Source organism: Nylanderia fulva, unplaced genomic scaffold (genome assembly GCF_048542155.1).
Source record: "Nylanderia fulva isolate GAGA-0341 unplaced genomic scaffold, ASM4854215v1 Scaffold7, whole genome shotgun sequence".
Classification (NCBI taxonomy): domain Eukaryota; kingdom Metazoa; phylum Arthropoda; class Insecta; order Hymenoptera; family Formicidae; genus Nylanderia; species Nylanderia fulva.
This window is the reverse complement of record NW_028190807.1, coordinates 459,367-482,522: the sequence shown is the minus strand read 5'-3', so window position 1 is coordinate 482,522 and position 23,156 is coordinate 459,367. Positions and strand designations below refer to the sequence as shown.

General features: G+C 41.8%; 2 protein-coding genes across 6 annotated transcripts; one reads left to right on the top strand and one right to left on the bottom strand.

The window, feature by feature from the left end:
• The first annotated feature begins 1,122 nt into the window (after nucleotides 1–1,122).
• Nucleotides 1,123–23,134, top strand: nonC (serine/threonine-protein kinase Smg1). Of its 3 annotated transcripts, none has more exons than XM_029318251.2 (16): nucleotides 1,123–1,329; nucleotides 1,932–2,227; nucleotides 2,316–2,539; nucleotides 2,741–2,993; nucleotides 5,328–5,457; nucleotides 5,617–6,955; nucleotides 7,026–7,182; nucleotides 7,323–7,851; nucleotides 7,922–8,109; nucleotides 8,439–12,260; nucleotides 12,437–12,710; nucleotides 16,102–16,364; nucleotides 16,758–17,034; nucleotides 17,132–19,016; nucleotides 19,271–20,236; nucleotides 20,914–23,134. In XM_029318251.2, the coding sequence occupies exons 2-16, from the start codon at nucleotides 2,001–2,003 to the stop codon at nucleotides 21,096–21,098; spliced, it is 10,719 nt and encodes a 3,572-aa protein (XP_029174084.2). In that variant the 5' UTR covers nucleotides 1,123–1,329; nucleotides 1,932–2,000; the 3' UTR covers nucleotides 21,099–23,134. The 3 variants fall into 3 exon arrangements, with proteins under 3 accessions (XP_029174084.2, XP_029174086.2, XP_029174085.2); XM_029318253.2 differs by having other exon boundaries at nucleotides 1,123–1,412; XM_029318252.2 differs by lacking the exon at nucleotides 1,123–1,329 and adding an exon at nucleotides 1,419–1,591.
• Nucleotides 13,081–16,062, bottom strand: LOC114942813 (muscarinic Acetylcholine Receptor, C-type). 3 transcript variants are annotated; one of them, XM_029318254.2, is made up of 6 exons: nucleotides 15,735–16,062; nucleotides 15,558–15,610; nucleotides 15,382–15,471; nucleotides 14,416–14,943; nucleotides 13,603–13,765; nucleotides 13,081–13,529 (listed from the first exon to the last, which is right to left on the bottom strand). In XM_029318254.2, the coding sequence occupies exons 3-6, from the start codon at nucleotides 15,387–15,389 to the stop codon at nucleotides 13,155–13,157; spliced, it is 1,074 nt and encodes a 357-aa protein (XP_029174087.2). In that variant the 5' UTR covers nucleotides 15,390–15,471; nucleotides 15,558–15,610; nucleotides 15,735–16,062; the 3' UTR covers nucleotides 13,081–13,154. The 3 variants fall into 3 exon arrangements, with proteins under 3 accessions (XP_029174087.2, XP_029174088.2, XP_029174089.2); XM_029318255.2 differs by lacking the exon at nucleotides 15,382–15,471; XM_029318256.2 differs by lacking the exons at nucleotides 15,382–15,471; nucleotides 15,558–15,610; nucleotides 15,735–16,062 and adding an exon at nucleotides 15,039–15,375.
• Nucleotides 23,135–23,156: the final 22 nt, after the last annotated feature.

Sequence of the window (23,156 nt, the reverse complement as noted above, 5' to 3'; positions counted from 1 at the left end):
ATATATATATAAATCTTTTGAACGACACATAATCTTTGCGTACATATATATTACACGTACATTATGCAAATAATCGGAGAAACAAATTTAGTAAAATTATTTGATATTTATTAATTGATGGTATTAGTTTATTAAAATAAAATTCGACATTTATGACTTGATTTATCAAATTAGCCTATTAAAAGGTTTTTTTATCTCTTGTTATAGCATATATATATATTCATTATTATCATTTTGATGTCATAATTACTGTGGTTATCTGGGTATATATATATATATATATGTGTGTGTGTGTGTGTGTGTGTGTGTATATATATAATATAATTTTAACAAATTGAAAATTTTGCTGAAATTTTATTCTTTATAGAGAATCTGAACTTATTTTTAGTCGAGATCCAAATTTTAAATTAATTAAGCTAAGTTAAAAGTTATTAACTTTTAACCTTTAATTTTTAATTATTATCTAGTTATTACATACTCAACCCTGAAAATTAAGATTATAAATATTATATATTTAATAGTATAAAATTAATACAAAATTCTATTAATAGAATTCTCTTTCACAAATTAAACTCAATTAAATATATTAGACGATTTGTTCCGTATTTATTAATATGATATGAAAGATCGCTCTCGCTTCTACGTCTCGGGAATCTTTCCTTATCTCTACAATAATTTTTGCTATTAAAACGGCATAAATCGGATAATTCTTAGATTATATAATCTTTCGTATCATATGTCACATTACAATAGAAAATTAAATTTTAGTATTTTGCAATTTATCGGGTTCAAAATAATTGTGATGGAGATTAATGAGACTTTTGCGATTAAAATGACACCAAACGCGACATAAATCGGATAATTTTTAATTAAACGGGTAATTAAAAGTTAAATCTGATTTAATTCCTGTCACTCACACTTTTTTTTCATTTATGCAAATTATATTATTTAATTATTTAAAACAAAATTAATCCGGAAAGAAAAAGATTCTGACGAATTTTTCGCGCGCTCCAGGAAAAAAATCGAAAATTCCCTAGGGAGACATTAAAAAATCCCTAGATAAAATCGAAAAATTCCCTAGATTTCTGGAAGAAATCCGCGGTGATGATGGCATATGGCACACGCTTGATATGGAGGGGCGAAAATCCAAGCCAGTGAAGAGAAACACCGAATGTGTCCTCTCATAACCTCTGAAATCAGGGATTTTCGAACTTTCGCAGTTGTGCGAGGCAATAAATTCGACGGAGCGACGAGTTCGCGCGACTTTTCCTCGAGTTCCACGCGAAGATTTCCCGACGACTTTTCCGCGAGATCCAGCGAGAGAGAGAGGTGGCTCTTATTCTAAGCCTAAGCGTTTTTTTCTGCTAAAAAGAGAGTTTCGCGGGAGGAAGAGGAGCTGGAGGAGAAGGAGGGTAAATTCGTTATCAGCAACAGATGCTGTTTGCGCGAGAGACCCGTCAACGAAAAAATCGAGGGAGCGGGAGAAATTCGCTTCTCATTCTGCCCACGTGCTTTCCCGCGAAAATTTACCCGATTTTCCGGGAAAATTGCAGGATAGATTAGATACAGGATCTCTGTCTATCTAATCGCGGTAGATAAAACGAGAGTCGAAATTATAAACAAGTTGCTTATTATGCCGCAATGTCGTAATTTTGAAATGCACTTGTTTATTTTTGCGCCAAAAGTCACGGAATAAATGACAGCAATTTTCTTCCAATAATTTAAACTATATTTTATACACAAGATTTTTAAGATATTTTTTATATTTTAATCTTTCTTTCTTTTTTATTAACACATTTTTTTATTTTGATAATGCATTCATGAAATAATTTTTTTGTTATTGTACTGGTTAAAAAATATTAATTTGTATGAAAAAAATTAGAATCCAACGTCTGTGTATATTAAGCATTCTTTTTATGTTATTGGTGAAGGTAACTACAAGTAGCTACGAGTCACATCTATAAAGTGTGGGTCATGCCGACCACTTGCAGAGTAATGTAATGAATAGCTGTGGGAACTCTAATATTAGCACGAGGCAACATGGTTCCAAGTGTGCCAAGACTCAGGACGAGTCAACGAATCAAGGAGGGGAAATTGAGAAAGAAGATAGTGGTGTGATAAGTGTCTGCGATATAAATGATCTTAATGTACCACGTAGCACCCTGGTTATTTGCCAAAGAAACTCCAACTATTCTTCGGATCACGGCTTTACCAGGTTTAAGCCAAGGTACTCCTCTTTTTATTTCTTCTTTGTTCCGATCAATAATAAATGATCGCACCAACAAGGATTATTTACGGTGAATTATTTGTGCTAGACTCAGCGGTGCTCCAAGAAATGAATTTCGAATGGCGCGTGGCGGCAGCTCTGCAGACCGTGCGGCCAGAGGTGGTGGGACACGCGGAAGGGCTTTCAAGAAGACTCTCAACGAGTCAAACTCAGATTCCAGCTATCACTCTGCATCTAGACCCAAGTTTCAAGAATCGTTGAAAAATCATGAGAATGCACAGGGCAAATACTATGACGATAAAAGAATAAATGGTAATATTCTTACATTTTCTTTTCAAGTGCGGAAGCTTCAAGCTTTAAGAAACATTTTTCAACATTTTTTTTATTGTAATTCATTATGAGATATTAGATTAAAGAATACTATTTTATATATGACTTCACTTTTAATCATATTTTGAATTTTTATATTTACTGCTCTTAACAGCCTTTTATCAAATCTATTATTTTTTACAGAGGACTCGAGAATTTCCAAACTCTTGCGACGATTGTGTCGCGAAGATGATTACGATCACTTTATGGTGCTTTGCAAGCAGGTGCAGGAGGGTATTCTTGCACCTGAAAATCAACGATACATACGACGTAGTCTGGAGCCTATTTGTGAAAACCTGTTGGATGTTTTGCACTCTGGCTTTGAGCTGGAAGCGAAACAACAGGTTGCAAAATGTTTGGGCCGAATTGGATATGTGGTGGAACAAGATTTTAAAAGGTATATCAAAATAATCGTGTTTTGTAAACAATATATATTTAATTATACATTTGTTAAATATATACATTGTTAATATTTTTTAAATATATATTTAATATATTTTTAAATATATATTTAATATAATTCGATTTAATGAAAGTCGCCAGCAAATAAAATCAAAGAAAGATTTTTTAGTGTAAGGTAGTATAAAGGCTTATAAGAGCTATAATGAAGACATTAAATGTAGTAAAGTAAGAAATAATAGTATATTGTGTATCAAGTGCGGAAAGTTGACAATTGGTCACGAGTGCGGGGGATGGACGCACGAGTCGAAGGCGAGTGCGACTACCCCACACGAGTGAACAATTGTTAATCCGCACGTGATACACATACTATTTTGTATTACAAGTGCAGGCAAAGTGTCTTTGTGCGCGTTTTCTGTGCGTGAGGTGGCCGATCGCACGCCGCCATCTTGCGGCGGCACGGTGCGGGAATAGTCGCGTTCAAAGTCATTGCCCACGGTTAAAGCCGTGGGCAATGACTTTGAACGCGGCTCGGCCGTAAGCAATGGCTTTGAACGCGGCTTATTTACTCACCGCGTCGCTGCTAGATGGCGGCGTGGGAAATCGGCTGCTTTCCGCACAGAAAACACGCACACAAAGTGCCACTTTGTCTGCACGTGTAATACAAAAATTATTTAATTATTAATGTGAGTAGAAGGTTAATACAATAAATACAAAGAGTATACAATAACAAATGAAGAAAAATTAAATTAATAAGCGGACGTTTCGGTACACTTTTTTATATCATCTTCAGCGCAAAACGAAATCTAGATACATACTTTAAATTCTATTAAGAAACAAACGCAAAATTAAATACAAAGTCATACTAATTAAATCTGTCAAATTCGGGCGCATATCGACCACAATCAAAATCAAATTATATATATCATTATTAAATAATTATCGCAGTACAATCCAAAATGATTAAATTTTTTTAATAATGAGTTATGTGTCATTGATAGGAGAATTCAAGTAGTCAAAAAAGAAATGAATCATAAATAGTTGCTCAACATTGTTGTGCCTTTCACGTTTCATTTTGTGTGTGAGATATTTATTAAATTGAAATTCAATTAAAAATACCATTAGGATATTAAGATATCGAAAGATAAGGTAATATCGGAATTAATCGCAGTAACAAATATTACAAAATATGTCTGAACTCAATAACTGTTCGCAAAGAAAAACTGTTCGCTTTTTCTTTGCGAACAATTATTGAGTTATTTGAGTTATTTTATTGTTATACATATTTTGTAATATTTGTTACTGCGATTAATTCCGATATTACCTTATCTTTCGATATCTTAATATTCTAATGGTATTTTTAATTGAATTTCAATTTAATAAATATCTCACACACACAAAATGAAACGTGAAAGGCACAACAATGTTGAGCAACTATTTATGATTCATTTCTTTTTTGACTACTTGAATTCTCCTATCAATCTGACACATAACTCATTATTAAAAAAATTTAATCATTTTGGATTGTACTGCGATAATTATTTAATAATGATATAATTTGATTTTGATTGTGGTCGATATGCGCCCGAATTTGACAGATTTAATTAATATGACTTTGTATTTAATTTTGCGTTTGTTTCTTAATAGAATTTAAAGTATGTATCTAGATTTCGTTTTGCGCTGAAGATGGTATAAAAAATTGTACCGAAACGTCCGCTTATTAATTTAATTTTTCTTTATTTGTTATTGTATACTCTTTGCATTTATTATATTAACCTTCTACTCACATTAATAATTAAATAATTTTCATTTCTTACTTTACTACATTTAATGTCTTCATTATAGCTCTTATAAGCCTTTATACTACCTTACACTATATATTTTTATCAAGAACTTTCAACCACTACTTAAAGGTTTTTTAATCGACCATACTGGCAGTGCTTTATTCAATTAATCATCAACACATTTTTTTAGAGTCGATCATTTATTGATCTCCGAAAATGCTAACTGATTGCACTAATTATTGTCTATATTGTGTTTATGTAATACACTTGAGAAGGACCAAAACCCATGATTGAAACGTGTTGATGATTAATTGAATAAAGCATTGTCAATGTGGTCGATTAAAAAACTTTTCTTTGATATATTTAATAGATTGTATATGATATATAATATTAATATATATTTAATATATAAATTATATATAAAATATATTTATAATCAAATATTTATTTTTAAATATATTTTTAATATTATTTTTAGATATATTTTTATTCTCCTACTGTTTACAATATCACAGTGCAAAATTATAAAACATTGATATAATTTCTAGATATATGGACTGGACTTTTAGCAAATATTCATTGGAACGTAAAGATGATATAAAATGCTTACTGATAAAGTCGATCAGCGAAACACTCAGGATGGATGCCGAGACATCCAAATTGAAAGATTTCTCTGTGGTAAGTAATATTCATAAAGGGGAATAAAACTTAATAAAATAATTAAAAAATTAATAAAAATAAAATAAAAATTTTTTAAAATCTTAAAAAGTAATTTTAAAAAATTAAAAAAATAATTAACTTTTTGTCTCTTTGTTCATCATTATATTTGCATTACAGCCGCTGATGTCCCAATTACAATCAATATTGGAGAACGTGGACAGGGCAGATTTACTAGTAGCGACTGTCGATGCTATATTACTCATCATAGACTCCTATCCGGAGACATTCACAAATCACTTCCGCGACACCGTAGACATACTCGTAGGCTGGCACATCGATTCCACGCAGCAAAAGTCCGTCGTCATCTACGCGAGTCGATGCTTGCAGAAGCTCCGCTCGTTCTGGATCTCGGATCTGCAGTTCACCCTGACGTTGCTGGGTCAGTTTCTGGAAGACATGGAGGGCTACGACGAGGAATTAAGCTCGCCCGAATCTGGCCGTATCTCGCCCGGCGACGATGGATCTCCGACCCCGAGGGAGTGCATTCTGAGGATCACGCCCCTGATATCCGTTTTCAACACAGTAACGAAGAGCATATCCGAACATCTGAATCCGAACCACGCGCCCAGCGTGCAGTGGTCCTTTCTGACGGACTGTCTCTCGAAGATGCTGAAGACCGTCGTCAAGGCGATCGAATTGGAGGAAGAGACCGACATCTGGTCCAAGGTCCTATCCAACAACACGGAGAATCTTCTGAAACGTATAAAGAACGTCGGTTCGTCGCAGGAACACGTGGAGATGCTTTCCAAGCACTTCAGCAAAGACGAGATCACCGAGGAGAACCTCATCAAAATGATGAAGTCGCTGGGTGTAAACGAAAGGAACGATAAGAAGAATTCGAAGATAGCTTCCGATAAGGGTGCCGCTCTGTCTAAGGAAAAGCGCCAGTTGCTGATGAACTTGCTGCGATCCGTGGATCCGCAGATCAAGCAGATGGATCTGTCCGAGGAGAAGGAGGAATTGATCATAGTCGCGAATGAGTGCGCTTTCCTGCTCCTCGGCTACCTTCAGAGTCGCATCGCGAAGAACCACGAGCTTCTCTACAAGTTCATCGATCTTCAGTTGCAGCGGGTCAACATCTTCTGGGACGACACCGTCATCTCGATGCTGAGTATCATATCGAAAGTGATCAAGGAAGTGTCCACGAATTTGCCGTTGGAGCTGGTGCACATGTTGCTAGGCAAGAATTCGGCGTTGCTGAAGCTGAGATTTCGAAATTCCATTCCGATACAGAACGCTTGTCTGGGTGTCTATCACAGCCTCCTCAGCTTAAAGAACATCCCGTTGCTGCAGGAGTCTAATCGCTACATCTTAGCGGATTCGGAGATTGCTTACAGGTTTATAATGCCCGACATGGATAGCTTGGTTGCGGACAACCCGTTGAGCGATTTGAATTACATGAAGAAGAACATAGAGATTGTAATCACGTTCATCCTGGTCGCGCTTTCAGATATAGGTGAGCGAATAACATTATACAGGGTGTTTACAATTATGAAATTCCTTTTGTATAACTTTTTCTTCTTCAGCAAACGCTAGTAATTCGATCATCGGAATGTGGGCCCTGAAGCCCACCATCCTCGAACTTCTCGCGGTCAAACTGAAACCATACGACTCTGCATTATCCACAGCCAGCCCATACTTGCAATATAGTATTCTATATTTGCTCTACTCGCATTGCTCCAGGTAAAATATACTCAGATAGCAAGCATACATCATTTTGGCGTTTAATGGCGTCAGTTCGTCATCGAGAGACTTGAGAAGTCTCTCGATGACTTTTAATGGAGAAATCCAGAAATCCTAATCGCAATTGCGATAAATTACAGGTACAACCACTTTGTCCCGAGCTCCAGCTTGATAACCGGCAGCACCACTTGTCGGCCAATGGACATGTTCCCTGGAACTTTGGATGTACCTACCACATCGCCCACCAGCGGCCACTTGTCCATAATTCTCAACCTGATAGCCAAGACGTACAATAAGAAGACGCCCGTACAAATTTTGCTTCTCCTGTCCAATTGGCTGCAGGAGATTTGCGTGCAATCCGAGAAATACATCGGGATCTTGAGTAAGACTCAGGAGTGCCAGAGTATCATCGAGAGTTTAATTAGTTGCGGCGCTACGACGAATGACGATATCGCGAGCGCGGTGTGCAATCTCCTGGAGAACCTGATGACTGCGAAGAAGGTGGAGTGGAAGCTGGAGACTTACTCGAGTATCGTGGATCTAGCGACGTTGCACTTGACATCATGCAACGAAGCGATCCGCGAGAAGTACGACTCGTTGCTGATGTCCATGCCCATCAACATCGTGATACTGAAGTTGAATAAAGAGTTCCTGTTTTCGGATACTAAGGTAAGCGCTTGAAGCTCCGAATAGGGCCGAATGTGAGCAATAAGTTTTAATTTTTGTTTCGAATTCACAGAAAATACGTGAAATCGAAACCTATTCGGCGGAATCATTGATACTCGCCCAAAGATTGCACATGCGAGGTAACAATAACGGGGAATTGTTGGCGCAACACTTCAAAACGTACATGGCGTACCTGCTGCAAGAACATTATCTCGATACAACCGGTTTGGCGGAAATATTTACTCTATGCTGGCCAGCTGTGTAAGTAGTTTTTCGAAATATAGAACATAAGAGACAAAATTACAAGGTTGAAAAAAATCTATTTACTGGTTTTATCAGTTTGACCTTGGGTGGTGTCGCCAAGGTCAGAACAAGGTCATTTTAAATTTTTTAAATAAAACCTACCTTTTTTTTATATAAATCGATGATTATTTAAAAAATTCAAAATGACCTTGTCCTGATCTTGATGACGCCGTTCAAGGTCAAACACATGAATAAACTTTTTTAACTTTTGAAACATTTTCAAGGTATTTTATTATTTTGCGACTCTTCAAACATCTTATATATTTATATGTATATAAAACTTCCAGATCGGAAAGTGAAACCGCGGCGAGGATGTACGACTTGGCGCTGGCGAATTGTTCATTTCTATTCTTCTGGAGCGGGTTCGAGGCGGCGCAGCACTGCGTGCTGAACAAGCTCCGGACATTTCTGGGGAAGCCGCAGGAAACCTTCACGTCGATCGAGAGCGCCCTGAAAGTCCTGGCTCGCGAGATATCGTACAACACAGACACGGTGCTGATGCTGAAGAAGGAGAAGCAGAGCCTGGATCGCGTGTTGCACGAGCACACGCGAGTACGGCTCTTTGTCGAGTTCCTGGAGCACCTGGAGAGGGTGATTCACAACGCGGCCGACGGCTGCACGATGGCGCTCCCGCCCTTGTCAAAGCCGGTCAGGACCTTCTTCCACACGAACAAGTCCACGTGCAAGGAGTGGCTGAATCGCATCAGGTTGGCTCTCTGCGTCGTCTCGCTGCACTCCGGTCTGGCGACGAGCGCGCTGCGAAATGGCCAACGGCTGCTGGAGGACCTCAGCAACGCCGACAACACTCAGGGTATCGAGTTTGAGAGGGCGACGTTGTGGACGGCCCAGGCGATGGTCGCCTTGAACGAGCCGGAGGCTCTTCAGGGACTCTACATGTACGCCAAGACGAAGGACAGGCAGTTTCCCTGGCTGAAGGCTGCGATGGAAGAGGCAGCCGGACACTACGAGTCCGCGGTGCAGGCCTATAAACAGATCATCAAGGAGTACACCCACGTTAAGGCGGACGACGACGAGAACGGCAGAACTGGGAGACTCGAGAGCGACAGTCAGGTGCTGGGCTTTTGCATGCAGCGACTGTCCAATTGCTACAAAGCGGTCACCGACTGGTCCGGATTGGTAGACTGGAAGTCACAGGAGAACGACATTCTGACGCAGGAAGGGAACGCCGTTTTGCGAAAGCAGATCACCGAGAGCATCGCGCCGCAGCAGGCGGATTGCCTGAAAAAGTTCGAGGAGGGCGAATTGATCTGTCTGGACGAGCTGACGAATTGGAACCTTCTGGACGGCGAGAGGAAGAACAACTGGAGCCGCGCGAAGGTGCTGAGCGAGTCCGACAACAATCTGATGAACGTCGCATTGAGGATTCACAGCAACGAGTTCAAGGACACGTTCGACAGCGTCATCGAGAGCTGCGAGAAGGTCGCGGCCAAGACGATGCAGGACAGTCTGCGAAATGTACCCTCGGAGTACCTCAGCGACGCCATACTGCTTCAGTATTCGGCGACGGGGCTGAAGAACCTCCTGTCCGGGAAAAACGACAAGAACGTCTTCGAGCTGTACAAGGTCGACAAGATTAGTCACATCAACTCCAGCATTTTGACGCGAGTCCTCTGGTGGTCCAAGTACTTCGACCAATCGTGCTCCGACGACAGCTCCGCGGAGGTGGACAGTCTACGATTACACGTCATCAGGACGGCCAGGAAGGAGGGCAACTTTAACTTAGCAAAGCGGGAGATGGTCAAGTACTTCAAATTGGAGCGGGATTTGATTCAACTGAACAACTCGGCCGCCGCTTGCACTTTTACCGACATCACCAACAGCATGCTGAACGGACCCGTGCACGTAAAGTGGACGAAGAACAGCATGCGCGCGTTCAGAGAGTTCTCCAAGCTGCTGTACGACATGGAGAACACGAACGAGGCCCTGAAGATCTGCTGCGTGACCTCTCTGGGGATCTCCCAGGCGATTGTCAGCGGGGAACGATCCGCCGATCTGCGGGAGATGGGGACCAAGCTCTTACTCACCCTGGGCAAGTGGATACAGCAAGACGTGAGCGTGAAGGATAATCCCCAGCTGGAGGAGCTGCTCCGATTCGAGGCCGTGCACAACGACGGACTGATGGATAAGCTCTTCGGCGACACGATCGACCTGATCCCGACCTCGGACATGATAATCGGCAAACTGATGCAGCTCGGGGTGAACCAGTGCCCGGATCTGCCGCACGCCTGGTCCAACTTCGCCGCCTGGTGCTACAAATGGGGTCGCAAGATCGTGGACAACTCCAACTCCGGCCAGCTGACGGACACCGACCGGTTCAATATACAGTCCCTGCTGCCGAGGGACATCGCCGAGGCCGAGCTCAGCACCGTCTTCTGCATACTCAGCCAGAACAAGACCATACCCGAGGACGAGGGCGACATCGACACAAACGACGTCAACACGTCCGACATGATCGAGAACCAGCTGAGGAACGTGCCGGTGCTAAACCACCCCGGGAACGAGCACCTGCTCGGTATGCTCGTCGACATCTGGCGGCAGGCGCAGAAGAGGATCTACTCGTATTACGAGCTTTCGGCAAACGCGTACTTCAAGTACCTGCAACTGGCCGATAACGAGAGCAACGAGTGCGACACCATCACGGCGACCTTGCGGCTGCTGCGGCTCGTGGTGAAGCACGCCCTGGAGCTGCAGAACGTCCTGGAGGCCGGTCTCTCGACCACCCCGACCGCGCCCTGGAAGGAGATCATACCGCAGCTGTTCTCTAGGCTCAGCCACCCGGAGGCGTACGTGAGGACCCAGGTGTCCGAGTTGTTGTGCCGCGTCGCCGAGAACTCGCCGCACTTGATTACATTCCCGGCGGTGGTGGGCGCCGTTTCCGGCCAGAAGGCATACGACAAGGTCGTCTACGAGAAACCCAACGAGAACGACAGCTCGCAGAACGAGTTCGAGTCGAATACCGCTGAAGAAGACGAGGTGGTCGACGAGCACGAGAGTTTCATGGATTCCTGCTTCTCGCAATTAGTCGATTGCCTCTCGAGTCGCATCCAAGACTCGGTGGTCCAGGTGAAGGTACTGGTGAAAGAGCTCAGACGCATCACCTTGCTGTGGGACGAATTATGGCTGGCGACCTTGTGCCAGCATCACACAGAAATCACGAAGAGATTCGAGCAGCTGGAGCTCGAGATTCAGCGGGTCCAGAACAACGCCTGGCTCGCTCCTGAGGAGAAGGACAAACTGATCGCGGAGAAGCACAGGATTATTCTCAAGCCGATCACATTCATCCTGGAGAACCTTCTCGCTATGACGTCGGTGTCCGCCGAGACGCCGCACGAGAGGAACTTCCAGGAGAAGTTCGGCGCCTCCATAGAGGAGGTGATAAACCGACTGAACAACCCCAAGAACCCGGCAAAGCCGCAGCTCGCCAGTCTGGCTCTGAAGCACCTGGAGACCAAGTTGGCGCAACGCGTTCACCGAAGGGCCGCCTATTCCCTGTCGATGACGGACATTAGTCCGATCCTGGCGAACTTGAAGAACACGCGCATCGCCATGCCGGGTGTAGCCGCCGTCGACAATAGGATCGTGACGATCATGTCAGTGGACAACAACGTTCAGATTCTGCCGACCAAGACGAAACCGAAGAAGCTGATATTCCATGGCTCCGACGGCCACGTTTACACGTATCTATTCAAGGGATTGGAGGATTTGCACCTGGACGAGAGAATAATGCAGTTCCTGAGCATATGCAATACCATGATGTCGAAGAACAGCGGGACCAAGGTTTACAGGGCGCGACATTACTCGGTGATCCCGCTGGGACTCAGATCCGGTCTCATTCAGTGGGTGGATGGCGTCACGCCGTTGTTCATTCTCTACAAACGGTGGCAGCAGCGCGAATGCGCGATGATCAGCAAAACCGGCGGCGGAAACTCGACGATCATGCGCCCTTCAGAACTGTTCTACAACAAGTTGACGCCGTTGCTGAAGGAGTGCGGAATCAGCTTGGAGAACCGGAAGGAGTGGCCCACTCACGTGTTGAAGAAGGTGCTGGAGGACCTCATGAAGGAGACCCCCAAGGATCTGTTGGCCAAGTTGGTTGCTTGTTGAAGAAATAATATATTATACAGAGTGTCTCGATTTAACAAATAAGCTTAAGAAGTTGATCTTGTCTATTCTTCTGATCTATTCTTTAAGAGGAGACATCCTGTATATATTTTTTTTATGCGATCGAATTTTTAAGAATTAATTTCTTTGACGCACGTTGCAGGGAAATCTGGTGCAACAGCATCAATGCCGGAAGCTGGTGGCAGGCGACCAAGAATTATTCGAATTCCGTTGCGGTGATGTCCATCATCGGCTACATTATAGGTCTAGGTGACAGACACCTGGACAACGTTCTCGTCGACCTCAATACCGGCGAAGTTGTGCACATCGATTACAACGTCTGCTTCGAGAAGGGAAAAACCCTACGTGTCCCAGAGAAGGTGCCGTTCCGCATGACCCCGAACATCAAAACGGCTCTGGGAGTAACCGGCGTCGAGGTAAGAATGCTAGAATAGTTTCTCGAGAATCTGAAGAGGAGCAGGAAGAGAGGAGGGAAAAATAATCTTTACATTATTTATTTAATCTCTTTTAATCCTAGATAAGGATACTAGAATAGTTTCTCGAGAACCTGAATAGGAATAGGATGAGAGAAGGGAAAAATAATTTTTACGTTATTTATTTAATCTTCTTTAATCCTAGATAGGGATACTAGAATAGTTTCTCGAGAACCTGAAGAGGAACAGGAAGAGAGGAGGGAAAAATAATCTTTACATTATTTATTTAATCTTCTTTAATCCTAGATAGAGATACTAGAATAGTTTCTCGAGAACTTGAAGAGGAACAGAAAGAAAGGAAGGAAAAATAATGTTTACATTATTTAATCTTCTTTAATCCTAGAAATTCTGGATCGACTATGAAACATTTTATCTGCGAAATTAGGTTTATAAAATTGTGTTCTCTTCCGTTAGATTAAATTGACAATCGGACGAATGTCCTTGCACATTGCCGTTTATACAATTTTCTGCTACGTTCGTTTGCTGATCCTTGAGCTCGCGTTGCTTCTCCAAGTACATTTTGAAGCTGGCGTTCAAGTTCTCATTCGGTGACTTAAAGCGCAAAATTTTCTGAAAGGCCTTGCGAAAATTGGTGCTCTTCCACGTGTATATAAAGGGATTCATTCCGCTATTAGCGAGAGCTAATGCAAACGTAATATTATATACATCAGTTTGAACAGTTTCCTCGTAGAACTTTATGCAGACCACGACCCAATAGGGTAGCCAGCAAATGGAGAAGCAGCCGAGTATCAGCAGCACCACCTGCGATGAAAATGTACATGTAATTTCACTTACTCTCTCAATTTTGTGGATCTTTGATTCGCTGCATCATCACCTGTATGCTTTTGCGATCGGTTTTCTCAGCGACGTGCGGAATAACGCTGAGATTCATTCGACGTGTGTGCATATGCGCCTCTCTCCAAATCTTCCAATACAGTAGAAACATCGCTATCCAACTGAGACAAAATGACGGCAGTAGTATATACATTGTGTACTCTCTATCAAAAAAAAAAAAGAGAAACATATATACTCTTTATGTACAATTTTGCAATTGAAGGAAGAGAAGCTAAAATGGATAAATGAAAATATAGAAGATATTGAAAGTAAGAAGAAACTATATATATATATATATACTCAAGTAGCAAACTGACATCATTAAATGTCAAAATGACGCCACTTTGATGTCTAATGACATCATTCGACGTCAAAATGACGTAGTTGAGTAAAGAATGTATTTTATTATTTATTTATATATATAGATAATTTTATAATTGAAAATAGATGGAAGTAAAGAAGTAAAAATGGAAAAATTGAAGATATTGAAGATATAAAATAAGAAGAAATCAAAAAAGAATATATTTTGTTATTTATAATTGAAAAAAGATGGAGGTATAGAAGCTAAAATGGAAAAAATTAAAGATATTAATGATATTGAAGACATTGAAAATATTGAAGATAAGAAGATACTAAAGAATAATCATTTCATTGTTTATAATTTTGTAATTGAAAAGAAATGGAAAAAATTGAAATTATTAAATTGATCGACCGAGAAAGCACCACCTGTTCTTCTGGAATATCGAAATTCGCTCCGCCGTATCGGATTACGTTATCGCGAATTGATGAATTATTGTGTCATCGATTGGTCTACCTCGGCAATATCGTGTCCAGTTCGCACTGCTTCAAGCTGGTGTTGAAGCAATTCCAACATATTGGCATCGACGTCACACCAACGACACATGCCCAGCTGATTGCTATGAACAGCATCACGCGCTTCTTCGTCGCGTACGCGTTGTAACTCAACGGATGGACGATAGCGATGTAACGATCTATGGCGATCGCTATGAGGTTGCATATGCTTTCGCCGCAGGCCATGCTGATGATGACGATGCGGGAGAGGCATATCGTTTTGTCTTGATGCAACTTGCAGTTAACGTAAAAGGCCAGATGATACGGCAGCGTTATACCCACCAGAAGATCCGACACCGCTAGATTGAGTATGAAGTAATTGGAGATGACGTGGCGAAGCTTGCGGGACCACGCGATTGCCAGGATCGTGAGAATGTTTCCCGAAACGATCACCAAGAACAGAAGGCTATCTACGAAGATCCACACGTATTTGCTAGCACCGCACTTCGACGGCGGGTCGACAGTGACGTTCTCTCCTTGATACATAGTTCTGGAAGAAAATAAACTAGGATCTTTAGCCCTTCTATTAATGTCTCAAGTAGTAAACCGACGTCATTAAACGTCAAAATGACGTATGCTTGCTACCTGCAGTATAATAGTTCATCTTTTCTTCAATGTATAAATAGTCTATTCATTGACAGAAGGATTATAAGCGTTATTACATGTACATATAAGATTTTATATTCTATATTCTCTTCGACAGAGAACTTCTTGAGATTCAAGAATCTTATTATTAGTCACTTCACCTCTGATCCTGAGATTGTAAAGTCTATTTGAATAAGTTACAAGATTCTTCTATAACGAATCGCATCGATACGTTGTATTTTTAGATTAAAATTAAAATTAGCTTGATCAAAATTGTATCTTCTTTGACGCTATAAAAACTCTTGCGCGGATAGATACTATTTACAGAAATCAGATTGAATACGTATTCATGTCCTGTCCGGATCTTGCGATTGCCTTATAAAGATGCGCTCTCAGTTGTGCGTTGCGTAAAACTGCTGCGTGAATATAATTTCTACGCCAGAAGCATGATAAAAAAAATGAAAACAGTCAGTCGGCTAAATATGGTTTGAAGTCGCAGTAACGTGCGGCCTTTCTTACCTTGGCCATTTACCTTCCGCACACACGCAGAGAAACAGGTTCTCGATGGTACTCTATGAAACAAAGCAAACACACCGGGATCACGATTACGTAAAATCGATATTATGAAACGCGTTCGAACGTATCTCTTCATCTATTGTATCGCGAAGAACGAAATGAAGATATGATGTGACTCACCTAGCTTGTCTCCTCGTCACCTTTTGAAGAAACGGGAGCCTTCTCTTGAGAAAACGCGACTTTTTTATTTTCATGAGAATGTTTGTGATACGTTTTCGAGAGCGAGAGTGAAATCAATACGGAACAATCTGCCGAGAGATACGAAGCTGCTTCGTTCGCTTCAGGGAGTGGTTTCACTTATCTGCTCATCTGTTCCCTGGTCAAGTACTGTCCCGACTATCGGTCGCTATCAGTGGGTCGGGCAGGGAGGAAAAGGGTCGAATAAATGTGAAATTACGAGCGATCGATGGTTATTATATTCCCGCCCCTCGCGACAATAAGCGCCGTACATATATCTAATGGCAGAAATTGCTATTTATGTGTCTAGGGTATATTTAGGTTTGCCTGCGAGCATACTTTGAGAGTGATGCGCAGAGGCCGCGAGACGCTCCTGACCTTGCTGGAGGCCTTCGTCTACGATCCTCTGGTAGATTGGCGGGCTGGCGCAGACACGAGTATAGCCAGTTACGGCGCCTGCCAGGCAAGGGCAAGGTGCACCGGTGTTGGAAGGAAACAACTTGAACAAGAACTCACGCGTGCCATGTTTGCCGTGAGAGCGGCAGAAATGCGTGTCGAATGGCAGACTAATCGGTAAGAGACAGACTGATGAATGTATTCAGTCAATTATTTGGTCCTTGTTAAATTTAAAAGCGAAATTAGTATTATATGGATATTTTCTTATTATAAAAATATTTCTTCTTTTAAATGTATTTCTGCTTTTAAACATATCTATTTTTAAGCACACCTCTTTTTTTAAGCACATATTTTCTTTTAAGTATATTCTTTCTTTTAAGCACATCCCTTCTTTTAGGCACACCACTTTTTTAAAGCACATATCTTCTTTTAAGCACATCTCTTCTTTTAAATATATTTCTTCTTTTTCAAACATATTTTACAGAGATGTATTATTGTACCTTTTATCATTATTATATTCAGCTAATTATATGTTAGAAATATGACATTTATAATGATGAAATATCGCAGAGACGAATTGGCCAAAATCTTGCCACTGCTGTGTCATCACTTGAACTGCTGGATGGAGACGACGGAAGCGTCACGTCAGTGCCAGGATTTGCTGCAGGATCGGCATCAGCAACTCGCATTGGTGAAGGAAGCGCAGGCGATGGGTCGGAATCACGCCTTGTACTCGGTCGTGAATCGTTACAACTCGTTCAAGCGAGCACGGGACGCTCATGAAAAGGCGAAGGCCGGCTTAAAAGATAAGATAGAGGAGTGCGAAAAGCAGATCAATATGCATAATGTGAGTCTCGAACGATTAATCAAACTTCACAATGAAACTCTTTATTATTTTTACCCTTAATGCTGCAACTCTTCATTATTTTCACCCTTAATTTCAGATCGCGTTGGCTGCGGTGCGAGGACCCCAATTGGGACAGTGGCTGGCGGGATTGGGAACCTCGACGAGTCAAGAGGACCACGTGGTGTTCGATCTCGTGAAAGAGTTCCTGCAGAACGCCGGACAGAGTCAAATGATACTGCAATGCGAGCAATCGGAGAACGAATTGACACAGCTGGCCACCCAGCAGTCCATTTTCATACGCACCTGTCTAGACTTGTTGAGCCAGTATTCCGCCATCTGCAGCCTGTATCCTCTCAGCACTCTGTCGCAGCATCGTACCGTACTCTACCACGCCTGGGCCAACAAGCTATTGACCTCTGGCACCGTGGAAGCGTGTCATGAGATCATGACGCAGTTCGAGGCGAATCTAAATCCGATCAATCCGAACAACCCGCAGGTTCAGCAGATAATAACCTTCTCGTATCAGATGCAAGCGATCCTGAACGAGTCGAACGAGAGGCTGAAGAAGGCTTACGAGAGAATAGTGTCCGAAGGCTTGCCGGAGGCCGGCAACAGGATCGAGAAGGCATACGTCGAGTCGAAGGCACAGATCGTGGGCTTCCTGCGACGCGAGAAGGGCGCGGAGAGAGCACTCGAGTGCGTGAACATCACCGCGCTGTGCGCCTTGAACAAACGATACCTGATGATGGAAGGCGCGGCCAAATGCGCCGGAGATTGTCTGGTGGATCTCACATCTCGCGAGGGCGACTGGTTTCTGGACGAGATGCGTTTGATGTCGTCGCTGATCGCCGAACTAATCACCCTGATACCGGAGAACCACAAGACTAACAACGACCCTAAGATCTCGCTGATACTGAAGTGCCTGAAGAGCGCCGATTGCATCTACAAGGGCTTGCAAGAGCTCAATTACAATTTTCAGACCATCATACTACCGGAAGCGATGAAGACGATCATCACGGAGGAGCCGAGTGTCACGCGAATGATAGGCGAGCTCAGCGAAATCATAATAACGACCGGGACATCTCTCGGTGACATTCTGGGGCAGCTCGAGATGCATCTACGATTCACCGTGATGGAGATGGAGAGTCCGCACGCGATGATACAGGGTATAGTGGCTAATATGAGATTGCGATTCGAGGCGTTGCTCTCGCGACCGGCCGAGGTTCAGGACCTGAATCAGGAGGAGACCTTGACTCCGGGTCAAATGCTGCTAATGGGTTTTAACGGGCTGTTTGAGAAACTACAGATGGAGGGTAACGCCTTGGTGACCACTTTGAGCTCGCTGGACATACCGTTGAATTGGAAGAAGATCGATCAGATACGCGAGGCTAAAGAGATGTCGGCGCCGATCTTCAACAAGGCAGCTAGACAAGTTCTGGAAGACATATTCTTAATTAAAAGATTGCACACGATACAGGAGTTCTTCATGATGTGCCGAGATATCGCTACCGCGTTCAAGGGCGGACTAGCGAACGTATACGACGACGAACGACTTAATAAACCTGTCCGGATGTTCACGGCCGACTACGTTTCGAGACAGTTGCTCGGGGTCACATCGCAAACATTGGCGATCGTCTTGTGTTTCCTACTACAACGCATGGGCCTGAACGTAACCACCGAGATCGAGCAACGGGATATCGGAGCGGAGAGCAAGGTCTCGCTGGAGGAGCTGTGCCGGAAGATGGTGGATCTGTGCCTGAAGAAGGGATTGTTCTCGGGCTCGAGCTTGGCACAAGCCGGCGCACTGAGCAGCACCTTGGAAAGCGCTTGGCGGCGCAAACAAGGCGCAAGATTGGCTCAGCAAAGCGTCGAAGTAGCTAGAGCCAGCTTGCAAAGGCTTCAGCTTCAGCTGATGACCCATCACTGGCTGCATGAAGATGTCATGATGCTGAGATCCAACATAAATCCAATGAATCCTTTAAGTGTGTGACATATATTTTATTGTTTTTTTTTCTCTTTTTATCTATTTGTTTTTCGAGTAGAGTAAAATGTAATTTACATCCAAATAGCAAACTGACGTCATTAAACATCAAAATGACGTCATTTTGACGTTTGATGCCGCCATCGACGTTAAAATGATGTTTAATGATGTTATTTGACGTTATCGTTATTAAAATGACGTATGCTTGCTACCTGGGCATTTTAAGCAAAAATCTGAAATGTGATGTTCTTCCAGATCGATCCACCTTCATGCTGGAGCTGCGAAAAACCGCGACGGCGCTATCGAACCTGCAGTCGCGAGTGTGCGAGGCTCGAGAGCAGCAGCAGAACCTCGTCTCGAGCGCGGTGCAACGTCTCAAGTGGGCGGCCGGCGCGAATCCGGCATTGGGGGAGGTGATGTCCGCGTTCGACAACGCGGTGTTATCGTCGTGCGAGAAACTGACCAGACAGCACAATCTAGCGGCGATGGTGGTGAACACGTGCAATTCCATCCTGCACTATGAGGCCCTGAGGACCAGAACGTCGGAGAGCATGACGCACGACTCCAATTTGGTAAAGCTGATCAAACATTGGGAGGAGAGCTGCGTGCTGACGGCCAACCTGAACATCACCGTCACCATGATAGAGGAGAGCCTCGTACAGCTGTTGCAGCTGGAGAATAACGTGGACACCGCGTGGCTGAAGCAAGCCGAGAAGATCGTGTCCGAAGCGATAGTCGATACCCAAAAGAAGCTACAGGAGAAGCAAGAAGCTCTCTTCGCCGCCGAGAATTATTTGAGGGAGCGAGTGAAGAATTTACAGAGCGTGCTCGCCGAGCATCATCGACTCATGTCGGACGTCAGGGTGTTGTTGAAGACGATGGTGAAACAGGAGAACATTGACGGTCTGCAGGATTTCTTGGCCGCCTATCGTTCTTTCACAGAGAGCGTGTCAACAATTGTGAAGGAACTAGAGTCCAATAATTTTGATTCGACTCGCGGCTTGGCGATCAAGGGAGATTTAGAGGCGATGGCGATCAAAGCACCCGGTTTGTACAATCAACTGCTGGAGTTTGCGAGCGAGCACAAGTTAAATCCGGCCAAGGGCGCAGAAAAGCCGGACGGTCTGAAGAAGAAGGGTAATCGACTGATACGACAAGAGAGCGTATGCCTGAGTCCGAGGAAAGGAACACCATTAGCCAGAGATCCGACTACAGGCAAAGGTATCGGTGTAGTTGCTAAATAGTTTGATTTTCATCAATCTTCTCAATTTTGTTCACATTACTTATTCACATCAGCTTACATCTTTTTTTATTATATTCTTTCATATTATCTTCTTTCTCTCACATCTTTGTCAAAAATTGTTTTCACATTAACCAGAGATCTGACTACGGCAAAGATAGCTTCAAACTCACAGCTGTGTAGTTAGATTTTCATCAATTTTCTCAATTTTCAACAAAAGTTTACATTAGCTCCTTTTACATCATTTTATTTTATATTATCTTCTTTTATATTATCTTCTTTCTCTTTATTGAAAATTGTCTTCACATCTTTATTAAAAATTGTCTTCACGTTAGCCAAATATCCAACTATGGGCAAAGATAATAATTCAATACTTGCAGCTGCGTAGTTAGATATCAATCTTTTCAATCTGCTTTTACATCATCTCTTTTTAGATTATCCTCTTTCATATTAGCTTCTTCCTCACATTATCTTCTTCATTAAGAATTGTCTTCACATTATATCTTCTTTATTGCATATTACTTACATAATCTTCTTTTACATTATTTTTTATATTAGCTTCTTTCTCACATTATCTTCTTCATTAAGAATTGTCTTCACATTATTTTCTTTATTGCAAATTGCTTACGTCATCTTCTTTTACATCATTTTCTTTCAGCCGTACAAGAGCGGAACGCCTACGCGCTGAACGTGTGGCGCCGCGTGCGCATGAAGCTGGAGGGTCGCGACCCGCAACCGAACCGCAAGTACACCACGGCCGAACAGGTGGAATACGTGATACGCGAAGCATCGAGCAACGACAACCTGGCCTTGCTGTACGAAGGCTGGACACCGTGGGTCTGAACGAACGACGGTTGGCGCTCGCGCGTCCCGATGGCTCGATACTCGTCTTACACGACGGTACTCAAGCTCGTACCGTCGTATCTATGTCGTCCTACATTGCCGTAGGAGGCAAAACATCAACCACACTCCGCTCTCGAAACCGGATAAATGGCGGAGTGTCATCCAAGGAAACAAGTCAACTCAAGAAACAAGTCGGTTTTTCCAAGGATATCTCAATATCTCTCCGACGCGACAACTGAAAATCCACTGTACTGAATGCTGATTCTATAGTTGTCTCAAAAACCGTGGCGGGAAATCTATTATATTATTAGGGTCTAACGAGTGTCTCTTCTTTCTTCATTAAAAAAATTTTTTTTTTGTTTCGTCTTGTGAGGAAGATTATATGTATGGTATATTAAAATTTGGGCACATAAATGGTAGCGTAGACAAGTCTTATTCTTTTGGGAACCACGAGAAGTTTTGGGGGAGGCGTAGAATCGGCATCCTCGTAATTCTTACGCTAACAGTGTAGTCGCGAGAAGTTTGGCTGACGATATATTGACGGGAAGTCCGATGATAATGATGAAAGTCTCGATCGTAGCGACGATCCCAGCTTACCTACCAACTAAGTATTACATGCAAGACAATTGCGTAATGTCATAGATGGTACATCGAAGGGATTTTGAAAGCGTCTGGCATTTCAGTTGAGTCATCTGATCGGTTTTTCGCAACCGATGCAACGCTTATAATTATGATTTTAGATGCATATACACGCAGTATGTATACAGACATATTTGATCATGCAGCATTATTTTTTAACGATTGAAACCAAATCAAAAGACAAAATTAAGTAAAAGTATCCGCGATTTAACTTCGAAAATTAGTCTGTTATTGTTAATAAGTTCAAAATCAGCGCATATAAAATATGTACACACACAAACATACAGATATACACACACAACACACATACATACATGAATAAATATATACATATATATGCGCGTGCAAATATAAGTATTTGGAAAATCGAACTAAAATGATTTCCGCGCGCATAATTTTGCAAAGTTTATCACGTCGACTCGGTTTGTGAGTTTTTTGATGTTATTAGTATCGGACGATCCGGGCAAAAAAAAAAAGAACAAAATTCATTAGCTTCGTAGCCAACATCGCTGCTCTCTGGCGTTGCACATTTCCGAGTCATATGTTTTAACTGCTTAAATAATGCTGTCGTAAATAAAGATTTTCACATATATACATTGCAGAAGTAATGATAGACGCTCGTTTCTTTCAAACGTTTGTTGTTTCCTTACTAAATTATGTGCAATATTTATATGAATATATTTCTTTAGTCTTGCACAGCTTATTAAGTGATATGTGCAGGGTTGTTTTAGGAGAAACCTGTCATGCTATATACATGTGCCGGCATAATGAAAAAAAATCTATGCAAACTCTAATCTTGTAAAAACAAAAGTTTAAAAAATTATTAATTTGGTAGAAATTTTTTACTTTACTAGGAATTATTTGTAATAAATAACTTTATATATGTAAAAAATAAGTTTAATAATTTAATAATTATATTTACTTATTTTACACAATTGCATAGTTGATTATTAATTAAAATAATTTTACTGTGTTTTAAAACAAGAGACATTGTTAAATCTTATATAAATATCTTCTTATTTTTAGTCTCTAGAATATATATTTCTACAATATACAGGTTTTTCCTAAAATATCCTATACAAATGACACACGAAAATGATATACGAAAATAAATAAAATCAGATAATGCAACATTTTATTGAAACGTAACAAAATTTCATAGTGCAGCTCTAAGATTTTCAAATTTTTTCTAGTACACAAAGCTTTTCGATGAACTTTACACAACGTACGACCACCAGTTTGGCGTAGACGAATTTTATTTGTGTAAAACCTCGAAAAAAAGGGTAAATTGATTATTTATATTATGTATAATTCTACAAAAAAAATACGAAACCTTTACTATATTACTTGATGCAATGCTGGAATAAGACTAATAAGAAAAACACTATTGAAACACAGATGTGAGTACTTTTCACTCTA